General features: G+C 41.1%; 1 protein-coding gene across 1 annotated transcript; it reads left to right on the top strand.

The window, feature by feature from the left end:
• The first annotated feature begins 561 nt into the window (after positions 1-561).
• On the top strand, positions 562-4,314 carry LOC139711923 (zinc finger HIT domain-containing protein 3-like). Its single transcript, XM_071623772.1, has 5 exons — positions 562-781; positions 2,190-2,227; positions 2,624-2,701; positions 3,230-3,310; positions 3,844-4,314. The coding sequence occupies exons 1-5, from the start codon at positions 699-701 to the stop codon at positions 4,032-4,034; spliced, it is 471 nt and encodes a 156-aa protein (XP_071479873.1). The 5' UTR covers positions 562-698; the 3' UTR covers positions 4,035-4,314.
• Positions 4,315-15,859: the final 11,545 nt, after the last annotated feature.

Here is a 15,859-nt window from a genome sequence, read left to right as displayed (position 1 = left end):
AAATTGATATTATGATGCAACACTGGCTACGTCGACCCTCGCAGCTGACAGCCCGAGATGTTGATGTACTGTACGGCAGCTTGAACCGCACGCGATCCGCACATGTGTTGTACGTAGACCTACCTTTACTTCTCGCTGTGCAGCTAAAACCAGCAAGCGTTCCATAAACAGCTTAATTACTAGTACAGCTATTCTTGACACTTTCAACATTCATGCATTTTACATTGTTCTGACTCTGTTGATTCCATTTCTATTATTCCTTTTTTTTTTGTTACGGTCATATTTGTGAAATGTGGTACATTTAGTGGGAGCAACAACATGTGCGGCGCATGATTCTTATGGTATGAATCAGGCAGCTTTCCATAAGCTGGAATCACTGGCATAATGGGGAAAGTCCCACACAATGAAAGCAAGCATCCATCATCGCGCATATCCGCGCATGTAGCACACGGCACCAGTACCCACAGAACTCTTGTGCCAGTACCACGCGCCCCCAGTAGTAGCGAGCCAGGTGCAGGTACAGTAATGCACGTACACCTGTCGTGGTGTATGTGGCCACCACTCCCAGCTCCGTTGCTCATCAATCAGAAAATACACCACTAAAACGAAGTCAAACTGACCCCACGACGGTGCACCACCACCACCCTCATAATTTCTGTTGGAGTCCGGTTGCTTAAATCAACGTATTTGGTATTGACATGGATGGTATCCGTGATAGTATGTGCGCCATTTGCAAGACGAATCAGCAGAAGTACAGATGTCCCATGTGTCGGATAGTGTAGTGAGTAAATTAATACGCGATATACGGCAGTGCAATGACAGTAAAATGTATAGACCTAGTTAGAGCACGGGGTGCACACTAAAGCCAAGAAGTTTAAAAGGACCCATATTGCCATAATATTCAATTGATCATTGATGACGTCTTCAATTTGTCAAATTCCCTTTACTTTAGCCGTACAGTCACAGTCATTTGAATCACCGAAGAAATGAGTCAATAATGCCTATAATAAAACTGTGAAAGGCCTATCTTGATGTATAATTTCTGTAAAACAATACTCAATAGAGATACAGTCAGTGTATGTGTCATACTTACAGACATAGATAGACAGAAAGATCCGTCTGTCTGGAGGAGTCTTTTTTTGTTGTTGACGTTATCGCTCTCCTCGGTAGACAGACAGAAGTTGGTAGTATACATCGCTGTGTGGAAGCTCCTAACCACTGTCTCTACGGAGAATTGGGTGAGGTACCTCACCCTTCTCGATTGGGTGTAATTCACAGCCCTAGATTGGCAAATTTAAACTTGTATAGCAAAATCAACGTTTCAAGTATTCATTGCACTCACCAGGATATCCAACATTTTGGTAGAATTTTCATGATTAAATATGCAACTACCAGCCCGTCGATACGGTCATAACAGCTCTTCAATATATAGATTATGAATCCATTTAATAGCCAATCACATGCGAGGTAGTTTCTACATGTTTTTTTTTTTTAATTTAAACATGTACCTCGCATGTGATCGGCTTACAGATTCAAAATGGTGACTTGCACTGCTAGCGAGCGGCGATGTTGCGATATGGAAAAAATTTCTGCGTTAACGTAGTTTACTGTGAGTATTTCTATTGCACAATGTGAGAAATTTACCCCAAATATTGCTGAATAATGTGTCATGTCAAACTTGTTTGAATGTAAAAAAGCTGTCTGAAATTTGGTTTATCGTAATGTTTGATCTGTGCACGACCGCTGGCAGCGCATCCACACAAGAGCCAGCATCATTGACTTCGGTCTGTATAAGGAGGGGATCCGTGAATCCAGACGCAGTCTCCGCGGAACATTTTCCCGACGACCAGATACAGGCCATTCTTTCAGTCAAAGACATAGATATCTAGTTAACATCAGAGATGTGAATGTGAGCACAGCTTGCAGTGATTTGTGTATGTGTGTGTGTGTGTGTGTGTGTTACCCTGGGCTTTGCAGTTTGCACTTGAGGAGAAGTGAAAGAATTAGTTTGACATTTATTTATCCTGTCACATTTCACCAACTTGCCAGTGTAGCACCCGTTGCAACTAAAGTAAGAGGATTACGGATGTTCAAGACTAGAGGATTTTTATATACGATATACATGTAGTTCCTGTGGATTGTGGTCACTCACTCAGTCCTTGTGTTTTGACTTTTTATTTCCATTACAGCTGTTCAGTAACATGCTACAAGCACCACAAAGCAGAAGGTAAAGTAATACTCATGATCACACCCTGTGCTTACACTTTTCTTTTTACTCATAACCTGTGATACAAGTAATTCGATTGTGAAATCTATGTGTGCTACATTCTCGTTTAGAACACATGTCCATGTCAAACATGAATCATGGTACTCTGATTTTGATTGATCGAAAGCTGTCCTTGTTACAGATTTTAGCCTTTATTTCTAATTTAACTTTCTATGCTCCCACAAAGAAATCTCTTCAGTGTGTAAATGTGTCCTAAGTGTGTGAAATTGTCTCTCAGAAACCATACATTGTATTTAGACTGTTAAATTGTCCAGATATAATTCCCTTATATTATATATTTTAATGAGCTGGGCTACATCCTATTTACTGGTCTGCAATGTACTCATTCTATCGCAGATTCCTGTGCCAAGAAAGAAGAGGGGCATGCGAAACCTGCCGGGAAGGAGCATTCCACAGATTCCAGCAGAGAGAGAGGTATATTGTGTCTAGGGCAGTTACCCCCTGGGTAATCACCCTGGACCCGTCCCCTGGCCCAAATCCTTATCCTATCCTGAACCTAATCCTAACCCTAAACCTAACCCTAACCTAACCTTACCACTAACCAATATTTAGCGGGGGGTAATTGCCCTCTCTTGGTAATTGCCCGGATACAGTAGTAACTGTATGCAGAACGATCATTGACCAAGTAATCCCTTTGTAAGCATAGAAGTATACATGTACAATTACCAAAATGAAGAACCTAAAACAGGGGCGGATCCATGAATTCCATAAACAGAGGGGGCGCGTTTATAAAATTAAAGGGGGGGGGGGGGTGCGCCCTGTGGTCCTCCCTGAATCTGCCATTGCTGCAGGCAGCATTTCAATGAAACCAAGCCTTTATCTGCAATTTAGTGTGAACTTGTAGCATCTCATCCCTCCGTTATGAAAAAATAAAACTGCACAGCTCGTAGTATGCTGCCTTTCTGAATGTTGTGATTTTTGTGACCGCTTTATGCATCACAGAGGATGGAGAAGTGTCAAGTGAGGACAGTGACCCAGAGGCTGATGCCGATCGCCTGAAACCATGGCAACTCCAAAGTCTAGGTCAGTATCTTCATCTCTCTATGTTACTCCATGATCCCATGTCTGTAATATGATCATGAGAGCTCTCTCTTTAGAACTGTGGATTATGATTGCATATGGAATGATTGAGCACCTCTTCTTTTAGATTAGTTTTTTGTTTTTACTGGGAGAAAGATTGGAACAGCATGTATACACTCATGTGTATATATGCATTGTTAAGTGAAAAGGGTATCTTTTGTTATTTTCTTAATAAGCAGTCTAAGACATCAGAAAATGATTTGTCAAAGGTTTTTGATTAACCCATATACATATGAATGGCCAAGAGTGTACAACATACCTCATATTCAGTAGATTGTCTTGATATACATTTTTTCTTCAGACGAGATCCGAATTGAAGAAATTCGCGAACTTCATGAACAGCTAGGCTATTTAACCGATGCTTATATAAATTGTTGCTGAAGGGATCTGTTGAGCAGAAAAGTTTAAGTGCTCATTTCTAATGCTTGTATACCCTAATGCAATCTACGGTCTGTGTCTCGTCCATGGTATTACAGGAAAGTCCGACGCTTTGAAGTCCCTCTTACAGAACCGCCACCTGAGGGAGATGATCATACACTTGGATCAGGCAGAGGATAAGGTCAAGGCCATAGAGGGCGCCATGCAGGAGCCCATCTTTGTGGAGTTTGCAGATGCCTGCCTGTCAGCCACCCAGAGCAGCAAGGAGAGCCCCCTCATGGAGAGATGACAAATGAATGCTGCCCTCTGCTGTCCATATCAGTACAAGTGCCATCTCACTTCAAGAAGTCAATTTACATTTAAATTGAAATCTGCTATGAATTCCTTCATCACATGAGGAAGGTGTTAGAGGACAAGGGCTGACAGGAGAACAAGTATGATCTGTCTTACTGGTTTCCAGAATGCAACTGATTAATTAATGTGTTGTGCCTTGTACTAACATCATCTCACAACTAGTAACATAAGATCCTTGCTACTCATCAAGTCCAATGATGAGTTTATGACCATAAGCCGTCAGTTCACTGTATTACAGGGTAGTTCACTAATGGTGGATCACTGAAGTTGTTGACTAGACATGACAGGAGCGCGAGAAACAGAACAGGTGGTGATGAAATGTATGGCAGGCAGTATATTACATATGCAACATTTTAATAAACGTTCCATGCACATTCCATACTTGTGTAGAATGATCTAATGCGTAATCGCCAGTGTGGAAATGTAGACGTGTGATTGCCAAAATATATACACACAAGGTTTGAAATTTAATTTTTCTGTCTCCTTCGAAAAATGATACCATGATTTTACCACTTACATGTCGAATGCATAAGCTGAATGCACATACTTTGTATCATAACCAAAGTACAGTACTTGTGCTGACAATGCACAGTTTGGTTTGGATGGATATGGGGGAAAGGCAGTGCACTTTTAGTGCAGATGACTTGATTTTGTCAGATATGGCAAAACATGCTGTAACTTCACAGAAATGTAAAGGGCCATTTGGGAGAGCAGTGGCAACACTGGAGAGGCTCCCCTGGATGAAGAAGACCATGCTTATGTTATTATTATTATTATTATTATTATTATTAATTTCATTATTATTGTTAATAAATTTATTATGATTATTATTATGATTATTATTATGCTTATTATTATTATTATTGATACCATCATCATCATTATCATCATCATCATCAGTATTGTTATTGTAGTGCCTGCCCAAGGGGGGGGGGGGGGAGGGGGGTGTCTGAATAAAAGAAAAGATATGAACACTGTTACATGTATAAGCTTGGATGCGTGGTACATCAGAGTGAGGAACCACAAGCAACATTCAGTTTGGTTGGGCAGGTTTTATCTTTCTTTTAGGAAAGGGTTAAAAGGGGAAGGGGCAGCATCATACTTGGAGGGGCACATTACTATAACTCATCGGTCTTACCCCTAGAACAGAAAGGAACACTAACCAAAAAATTAAGGGGACATGCGATTCAATGGGCATCCATGCTGTTCAAGCACAAACAATGCCAATAAAGTTGAATATTACTTCACTTATTTTTTGAGTCATTAAAATTCGTGCAGTTCATGTTGTAATGTTCATAAGTCAAACGTCAGATGGAGGTGAGTGTTCAGGATAGTTGTCCTTCCTTTTGGTAGGAAAGACGTTGTGGGGGTCGGCGCAAGGGTTTAGCAATCACGATGGAGTCATTTTTGCGACTCAGAGTTTGAGCGGGGTTGTGTGTGGCGCATGGTGGTGTGTCATAGTTGACTGCGTCATCTACATCGTGTGGGTCGTAGGCATTAAAGGGGCGAGGTATTTTCCTCAACTGAGAGGCATATCGCAGCGTCGTTTCCTCTCCCCTTTGAAGTGTCACACTTCCACACTTTGAAGATACAATGATCCACGGGTGGGGGTAGTACAGCTGTATCTAGACAAGAACTTGTCGCGTTTTTGCTGTTTCACGATCACGTAGTCTCCGGGATGTACTACAAGGCTGTGACGTGGCTTCTCGTTGTCATACATTGATTTCATGGCTTTCTCGTAGTTGTTGTCACGCTTCCTTGCTCTAACATATGATCGCGACATGGCGGGGTGTTGTGAGAGTAACTTTGTCTTCAGCTCGCAATTCAGCAGTAGCTCAGCAGGTGACATCGTCACTGGATGCACTGTTGAGCAATAGGTGATGAGGAAGTTGGAGATTGCCCTTCTCCAATCTTGGACGCTCTTGCGAGCTGTGCTAATCGCTTTCATGACAACCGCGTTACACTGCTCAACCTCCGCGTTGGCTTGGGTTGGATAGGGGGTCACACGGCGATGCTCCATGTTGATTTAGGATAGATATTCACTGAGCTCTTGCGACACGAACTGGGAGCCGTTATCGGAGACGATCACTTCGGGAATCCGTGCTGTGCGAAGATGCGCTCTAGCCTGCTGATTATCCACGTGGTCGTCGTGCGTAGAATCTCTACTTCTGGCCATTGGGATGCAGCGTCGATGATCACGAGGAGAGTCTCGCCTGTGGGTAAGGGGCCACAAAGGTCAATGTGAATGCGGCTTCATGGAGCATGGGGCATAATAGGGGACGGGCGTAGGGGCTCTGCTGGGGATGGGGGTGCCTCAATCTGGCATGCTGTGCACTGCACTACGAGCACCTCAACGTCGGAATTGATGCCGGGCGACCAGACTTTCATGCGAAAGGGCCTGTTTGGTGCAAACAATGCCCTGGTACTCTTTGACTGGCTGGTGGCAAGTGTTCTTTATTCTCGATCCATTGGTATTAGTCAGTCTTGACCATCTTGATTTATTCCAATGTGTACATACAAACCGTTGCCGTGATGTTGTGTTATGGCATCTAGTACCCCTCCAAGAGTCCATTCTTTATTCTTTTCACTGTAGACAATATAAGGAGGAATTATACAACCCCAGACCCAGATCTGCATCATTGGGCACTGACAAAGGAACCTCATGGCATTTCTGTCCCTGGATGGAACCTTCACTTTGTGGAACATAGACTGGACATCTGCTACTATGGCTATTTGTCAGTCCTGGTGAGACCCAATTTGTCCACAAGACCTTTGGTGCAAAGCGAAACGTTGCTACCTTCATCTTATAAGGCCCAGGTCATCTTTTCTCTCCCATTTCCTCTAACCTTTACTGGTACATGTACAACTCTCAGCCTGAGCAGTGAACACCCGACCTTTGGTATCCTTGACCTTGATTCGAAGAGCTTAGGTTATCTTGCTTTTCTCCTTTTCCGTTTTCATGCCTTGGACTGTTCCTTCAGTTCTCTTCTCAAGGAGAACTCTGATTTGGATTAGATGTGTGCAGAAGAGCATAATGTTTCTTTCCACAGTCAGTGACTTCACATCGAGCTTTAGAAAGGTAGCCTACAGCCAAGTGGAATGGTCATAAGCAATTGACACACAATCTCGCTTTTCTAGCTATGTCTCTTCTGTCATCCACTCCTTTCTTCTTAAAGGATTCGCAGGACTTCTCTAGCATCAAGGGTATTGCCTTTCGGGATGATCATGACTGCCGTGGGCTTGGTGTTGTGAGTTCTCATGAACCCTCTGAGTTGCGAATGCTGTCCCTTTGGCTCTGGCTTCTCTCTTCACTGCCTTATCATTCTTTGGAATTGATTTCCCAATGTTTCCTCCAAAGATATTGCTGACAAACTGGGCTGATTCTTCTATGAATGTTAGTCATCAAGTCAAAGTTGGGCACTACCCATCTCACCATCATGGTATGGGCTCTCCTCGCCCATTCTGCTTGAAGGTGAATGGGTGAGAGTCGTTGAATCTTGAGTAGTGTTTCAGAGCCATTTGCATCAGCGAGATATCCCATCTCGTACCATTCCTCAACGCTTCATGTCTCATGCAAAATTCCACAATCATGCGCGGTTGTTCTGTTTGAGTTGTGAACATTTGAGGAACTTATCCAAGTAAGCCACTACATGCGGTTGTACAAACTGCTCTCTCAAAATCCTCTTCGCTTTGGTGTAACCTTCACGTGGTTCCATGAGAACACAGTTCTCGATGCTATTGTGAGCCTTACCTGAGCAGTACTTAATGAGATAGGTAAGTCTGGTCCTCCAGCACTTTCTGTTCCACATTAACTTCAAAACTATTCATGAAGCTATTATACACAGTGGGATTGCCATCAAAAGTAACCAAATCTGGCTGTGGCAGGCTAAGAGCAACATTAATGGCGTGAAATATTGGATTCATGTTGGAATTGTACACATCATTACTTCTCAAACGTTATCATCTACAACAAATCATGAGATGGCATATGAAGTTCACTGTCTTCAACTGGACTAGTTGGCATGGTACAATTATGTTCTACTGGGTCAGATGTGATACCATTACCCTTTACTTCTGACCACACTTGAGCATCAGGATTTAAGGCTGAGGACTTTACTTCGTCCTTCTTTTCATTAACTTCACACTATGGCTTACCAATGACATCATGAACTTCCCATTCTAGTACACGTGTTTCAATTTCTGCATTTTCTATTTCATGTTCTAGCTCAAGATTTGCAAGTTTCTCATTTAATCTCAACTGTTCTCTTGTTACCTCCACCTCCTGAATGGTTAAGGGTCGTTTGATCTTGAGTAGCGTTTCACAGCCATTCACATCCGCGAGATATCCCATCTGGGATAGAACCATGCAAGATCCCACAATCCTGCGTGGTCGTTCTATTGACTTTTGGACACTTGAGGATCTTATCTAAGTGAGCATTTGCCACTACATGCGGTTGACCAAACTGTCCTGTCAAGGTCCTCTTTGCTCAGCGTAACCTTCACATGGTTCCATGAGAACACAGTTTTCGATGCTTTTGTGGGCCTTACCCCACCAGTACTGGATGAGATGGGTAAGTCTGGCCCTATCGCCCAGTACTTTGTGTCCACATTAACTTCAAAACAATTCATGAAGCTGTGATACACAGTGGGATTGCCATCAAAGTTAACAACTCAGGCTTTGGAACAGTTCAATGACATTATCTGATGGCTGTTACTGGGGAACCCATTGCCCCTCTCGGATGCCCTGCTGGCATTTCCCGCCTGCCCCTGGCAGATACAGATGGCATCTGCTTCTTGTGAAGTGAGCAAGAACATCTGTCATAGCACCAGCATCCTCAATACATACTCTTGATATTGAACCCTGCCCCTCTCTTAATTGGGTTAGCAGTTCCACCTCAGCCAGGATATCGACTTTCCTTCAGTCATCTCATTTATGCTCGTCTCGATGCTCTGGAGCAACTCATCCCGCCATCCGGTCTTCCCTCGACTTCCTCACTGCAAAGGAAAAAAAGTTATCACGCGCAACACACCCCACCTTTCCATTCTTTGCAACTGCCGTTACCTTGTCTGTTGGGGTGCCCCTCACAAATTGCAACCTCTTTCAGCTGCTCTTCAGACGTGTAGGAAGAGTGATGAGGATTTGCGTTGAGAGTTCTTCCACCATGGGGCGAGATTCCTGAACAGCAAAGCAACATCACCATGTCCTTCTTTGCGTTCGGCGTACAGGGTTGCCAGATTTGTAGCGCACGCCCGATGAGGGGGTGGGGGAGGAGCATGTCTGAATACACGAGAACACAGAATGGTACAACAGAGTGAGAAACCACTGCCAACATCTAAGTTGGTTGGGCTAGTCTTATCTTTCTTCCAGGAAGGAGGCTAGACCACTCTCCAAAAGGAGAAGGGACAGCATCTCACATGGAGGGGTAGGGTACTATAATTCACTGGTCTTACCCCAAGAACTGAAAAGTTCACAAACCAAAACACATATATTGGGGTCATTGTAATATACATATTTGTTATTATCATTATCATTATTATAATTACACTGTATTATTATCATTATTGATATCGTTATTATTGTTATTGTTTTCATTATTATCATTTGACAAGCATAGGGCGTTTATATTCTAAGGAGTACTGTATTGCAGGTCTGTGCTTGTGTTTCCCAAGCTGTATATTGTGCTGTGTTTTTTATGAACAGCTGTAACATCACCCCAAAAAGAAAATCAAACGTGATGCATTGCAACTTCTCTGAGTGTATCCACAATGTGCACAATGCGATTGTTGTGTATTTGTGATTACGGTATAGCACAAGCTGATCACTGATGAATGCAATAGGATGAGTTGAATGGACGTGTGAGATTTTGATAATTGCCCTTGCTAGAGGCTAAATGACAAAATGATCTCAGGAATCTGTGGTATATGTATAAGTCATAGGCGGATTGTCTTTGTGTCACATAACAATTTGTTTAAAGGTGCTTGTGTGTGTGTGTGTCCATTTCTGTGGGGGTGTTTGTGATTTCTCTTTTTGTCCAAGCAAAATGCAGAGTAAATTCCTTAAAAGCATTTTCAAAGAATGCACTACAATTGACAAAGTTGAATCCCTTTGCCAGTAAATTGCCAATTATACATTGTATTAGCAAATATAGAGGAATACTGACATAACATATTATTCTTGTTATTCTCAGCCACTCTTGGTAACACCGTTAAAAGCTTTAACACGGCATGAACATCCCAGGAAGTAGTGATAACTCATAATATGTATATGGTAACAGTTAGTTATTCTGAATGTTTTTTAATCCGAAAATGAAATAAGGTTCGTTGTTCTGAAGGTTCGTTAATCAAAAAATAAAATATGGTTCGTAAATCTGAATGTTAGTTAATACACACCTTACTTTCGGGTTCACGAGCCTTACAGTAATTAATTTTCACACTATCAAACTTTGGAATAACGAACTTTGTTTCATTTTTGGATACGCAAACCTTCGGAATAACAAACCTTATTTTATCTTCGGATCCACAAACTTTCGGAATAATGACTCTTATTTCATTTTTGGATGAAAGAAACTTCGGTATGATGCCAGGTGTTTGAATAATCAAACCCTATTTCATTTTCGGATTAACGAACGTCTATAGGCATAAGGAATTTGTGTGTGTCGGAATAAGGAACCATATTTCATTTTCGGACTAATGAACCTTCTGAATTACGAACATCGCACTGAGTCATATGATACAAGTTGTTAATTTCTGGTTTTACACCTAAGGGAATGTATACTTCCAAGGTGGAAGCGATTCATCGTGTTGATTGATGAAGGCCTCTACTTGTTATTTCTTTGTAAGTTTTTGGCTTATCATTTCATTCCTGATAACCTATGGGATAGGAAGATTCACACACATCAATATCCTAATTTTGGTAAGCACATGTTTTCATAAATCACTTGCTATTTGCGTCTTTTGGGGTTTTTTTCAGTATGAATGCTCAAAAAATATAGTGATAAAGTATCTAGCTTATGCATTTGACATGTACAAAAAAAAATTTATCTCATGAGCAATATTATTCATGCATACCAAACTTAACGCTTTTTCTTAGTGTTCGATATTATAGGTATATATATATATATGTATATGTATATATATATATATATGTATATATACATATACATACATATACATATACATATATATATATATATATATATATATATATATATATATATATATATATATATATATATATATACATATATATATTTATATGTACAGTTGTACATATAAGTGCGTTAATTCAATCCAAATGCATTGTTCAATGGTATCATTTCTGGGATGTAATAATTACCTGATGATTGTGCCTCATGGAGGTTGCATGAAACTCCGAGTTGCAATAAATACGGATGAACCTGCAGTCAACCGCGTGAACTTGTTCCAATACTTCTGTCTATATATATATATATATATACATGTATAGAGCTTGCTTCCAAAAGGTGCTAAATCCATTGAAAAATGATGAATTTAACGCATTTTGGAAGCAAGCTCTTCATGTACATACATTATATGTATTTTTGTTAGTACATAACAAAAGCGCGAAACATGTATACCATGTATCTCCCTCTAACAGATGTACAACAATAAACAAATACAATGTCTATCCACAATTATTTCCTCGTACACAATTTGCTTTAGACACAGAGTATTAAAACAGCCGTGGACAGTTTAGTGGCTGAAATGAATAACACAATAATCAGAATGAAAAGAGAGATAGAAAGAAAGAAAGAGAGGGAAGAAGAAGGAGAGATAAGATAGTTAAAGGGGGAGAGAGAAATTAAAGAATATGTTCTGGGTTATGATGCAGAGTAGTTGTCTATTGAAGGTTCGACTGGACTAATTTTAGTTTCTTTATTTCAGCCCAAAAGAGCTGCAGGGGCATGTTAGTTTTATTGAGTTTTCACTCCGCCACATCACGGCTAGGCTGACATCTATAAAATGACACCATTATTATTCTCTTTTGATCGTGATATACGGAATGGATTTAGGAAAAGCATGTCAAGTTGTATTTTCTTGCTGCAGTGCGATAAACCGGCATTATCGGAGGGATATAGCATGATCTATCTCTCGTTTAGAGGAACACAATTCGGTGCCCAAGATGATTGAAGTTATAAAATCTGCAGATGGTGATATACCAAAGGGGGCGTGAAACCTATCTTGTTTTAGCAGGCGGTTGGCCGTCTGAGGGAGGAGGTGGTTGGGGATAGTGCTCGTGGCGGAATCGGTGGCAACGGTCAATGCTCCCACTAAGGTCGGAACCCTAGGAAATTCAGAGATTTTATGGGCTTAAATAAGAACAAAAACTAAAACAAATGTGCGTGTCTTTGATTTCAAACTGTGTATAGAGAGCAAAAAGTGAAAGGGGGACGGCCCCCTTCCCTCCCCTCCTCCCCGGTTCCGCAGCCTCTATAGTCATTAATCTTATGCAGTCCCCCCTCCCCCCCCCCCCCCCCCCCTTGTAGTCCCACAGATAAACACGATCCATATTAAACGAGCAGCATTCTTTTTAGTCCACCTGCAGATTGACAGAGTTTTGCAAGTACAGACACAGCTCAGCGCGGAGGCGTGTAATACGCCCTCGCATCTGCGCTACGTGTATGACTGGTAACGCTGAGACGCCGTAATCCCTATCGAGTAAAGCATGCTTGAATACACGTAATTCACCGCCGGTGAGGGGGGAAAAAGGCTCAACGAGTGGTCTGGCTGAAGAGAAGCATGTGCGAAAACACGTGTTCCAAAGCGTCGTTTTAAAAGGTGCCTCTAGGATGAAAACCTACAGCTTTTCGCCTTTCTATGTTGTTTCTACGTCGAGAGTGTATAAAGTGTGTATGCGTGCAGGTATCATACGGAAATATAATTTATGAGCGACAAAAGGACAAGGACCTATGTGACTTTGACAATTTGCTTTTTGTTACGATGTGAGCCATCGAAGAAAATGCAAATATAAATTGTTTTGGCGTGTTTTCTCCCCAAAATGAGATGACTTATTACATAAGTGCCCCCACTAAAATGTACGGGAACCTGGTATAACCTGATAACACCGCAAGAAAGTTCACACACTTAGAAACATGTGAACTTCGAAACGATTCCCTCATTTCTTGCTGCGGTTGAATAACGTATTTTTGTTATCTCCTTGGGGGTGATTATTTGTCACTTTGGGTCCATTTTTGCAGGAAAGTTCAAACGTGACGGGAACTGACGCAGGACCCACCCACAGATTTCAACAGGCATTCATCAACTCCAGATGAACACAAAAGTAACAAAATCCTCATCATTTAAGGCGACCTCTTCCATATTCTAGTTAACAGAAAATAACGTAGCTTGCCCTCCTCACAGTGAACCGTACACATAGCACGGATAACAGGTGGCTTGTACACCTGCGGACCCTTTTTTTAACCGGAAAATATATATTGGAGGACGCAGTATAGTTTCTTCTTTGCTACATGTTTTCATTCAGTTTCCCGCGAGGTATGTAAGAAAACAAAAATCAATATATTTGTGTGCTCGTGTGCATTCTGCGTTATGGTGTCCTCTGTTGTTACTCCATTGTAATGCTTAGAGTGGACATGGCTTTAATAATGATTGTGCATGCATTTACGTCGTGGCCTCTGCTACAGGTGCACGTTAATCGTCCTTAGAAATTTCTGAGAAATGTTTACTGCAATAATGGTGGTAATTATGTTCGCTGCTAATTTCTTTCACATGCCTTATACGGCGAAAGTGTGCAAAATTGCCTGGAAGAAAGCCACCACAAACAAACCCAAACTTTGCAATTTACCATTTATTTTATCTGTAGGATTGTACAAAAAAGAGCAAAAACTGCTCTGTGTACAGCAGATCTATTTCAATCATATAGCGCTCTTTCATGTAGATTTGGAGCTTAGTCATGATAATATACTCATTTAAATCATTACTGCCTTCTGTTACCTCCCTGTACTCTTATATGATATACGAGCTGTCGAATATTTATACTCGATTCTTTTGATTTTCTTCTTCTAGTTTGAGATATATCCAAAATGTGTCGCATTATCACATATCGGGTTCAACCGGATGAACGTAAGAAAACCTTTTTGATTGACATGGCCAATATTGTGAAGCCAAGAGAGCGCACAAGTTGGCTACACGAGTGTAGGCCCTATAATAGTCTTGACGAGTAGGGCGTGTGTGTGTGTGTGTGTGTGTATGTGTGTGTGTGCGCGCGTATGTGTGTGTACTGAGTGTGTATACACTTACGCGTGAAGCTTGTTTATTATACATTTTGTTTTGTACCTTTTGTACTTTCATATACTCAAGTGGATAATGTGGTAGCAATCAATAGAATGGAGATTAAAACGAAATTACTATACAGAAAGAAAAAGGTATTTCTTACAGCCACTGCCGGCTGTGAACTATTCAATACAGTACATGCAATTGCGCCATCTCGTTTTAATGATGGCCTTTCCCTCGCAAACCGCATACTTTGTGTGTTCGAAGAACAGCGCCATCCTGTCCACCGGAGATTTCGTGCTGTTGGTACTATCAACTTTACGTGTACATTGTACTTAACTGACATAAATTGCAAATGTACATAATATGCACACGTAAACCCACGCAGGTATATCTCTTCTTACATCGAGACTCCATGCGTTCAGAAATAATTAATCATGATGAATCATTGGTAATGATACAAGAAAACAAAACAAAACAAAACAAAACGAAAGAATGAAAAGGAATTAAGCATTAACAATGTGTTTCCAAATATTTCCTCAACGGTCTCACCACGGTGGTCTCACTACCTCCCATGGTCTCACGTTACTTTCTCCAGCGATTCTTACAAACTGATATTGACCAAGTCATATTGTAAGGCTCGTTGGTTTATGGTGGTCTCTATGCCATTCTCACTGTAATTGTTTCGCCGACTTTATAGTGCAACTTCTGTGATTGCAGAGTCTAAGATTTCCTTTACATTTTAATGTCTGCGTAAAACTTTGCACTTAGCGACCGGCCATGGATTCCTAGATCAAACAAGATAATTGCACCTTTCACGGTGGCGATTTGCATCAAGAGTCATGACTGTTTGAATTAAAAAAACAAACAAAGCAAAACTTTAAACGCTCTGAAATTTCAAGGTGATAGAAAAGAGCTATATATATTTATATATATATTTTTTTTTTTAAGCCACCTAAAGCAAACGCGACTTGATTCCTTTCAATGCACTTGTGTTTCATAAACGTTGTTAATCATTAGTTATATTTATCAATAATCGAATGAAGGGAGTGGAGAGAGAGAGAAAAAGAGTTATGCACACGGAATTAGAGAAGCTGGCGCGACTTCTGTCAAGAAATGCAAGGTGATTCTCTATAGTCGTCCTCAATACCTCAAAAGAGAATTAAGTACCTATATGGTACACATTATAATTGGTGAGAACAAGCTTCCACTTCAGAAGACAAACTGCAACGACAACACAAAGGTTTAAGTGACGTCATTCCATTATGTTTGGCGTAGACCCTATAAAGTGAAGTGTACACTTTGGCTGATCGATGTAAAGGAGTCATTTTCCCAGTAATAGGGAGTATTTTATTAATATCTATAATTTCGGGAGCGCCGCGGAACGGGGGAGGGGAGGGTGCTGTAGCCCTCACATTTTGGGCTCATCAGGAAGAAAATGAAAAAGAAACAAAAATCACATCAAAGCCCGTGACTTTCTTCGGGTTATCTGAATATGGGGGCGGGGGGGGG

This window comes from Diadema antillarum, unplaced genomic scaffold (genome assembly GCF_040938485.1).
Source record: "Diadema antillarum isolate AM-2024a unplaced genomic scaffold, OU_Dant_1.0 scf00000040, whole genome shotgun sequence".
Lineage (NCBI taxonomy): Eukaryota > Metazoa > Echinodermata > Echinoidea > Diadematoida > Diadematidae > Diadema > Diadema antillarum.
This window is presented reverse-complemented; position numbering and strand designations above follow the sequence as displayed.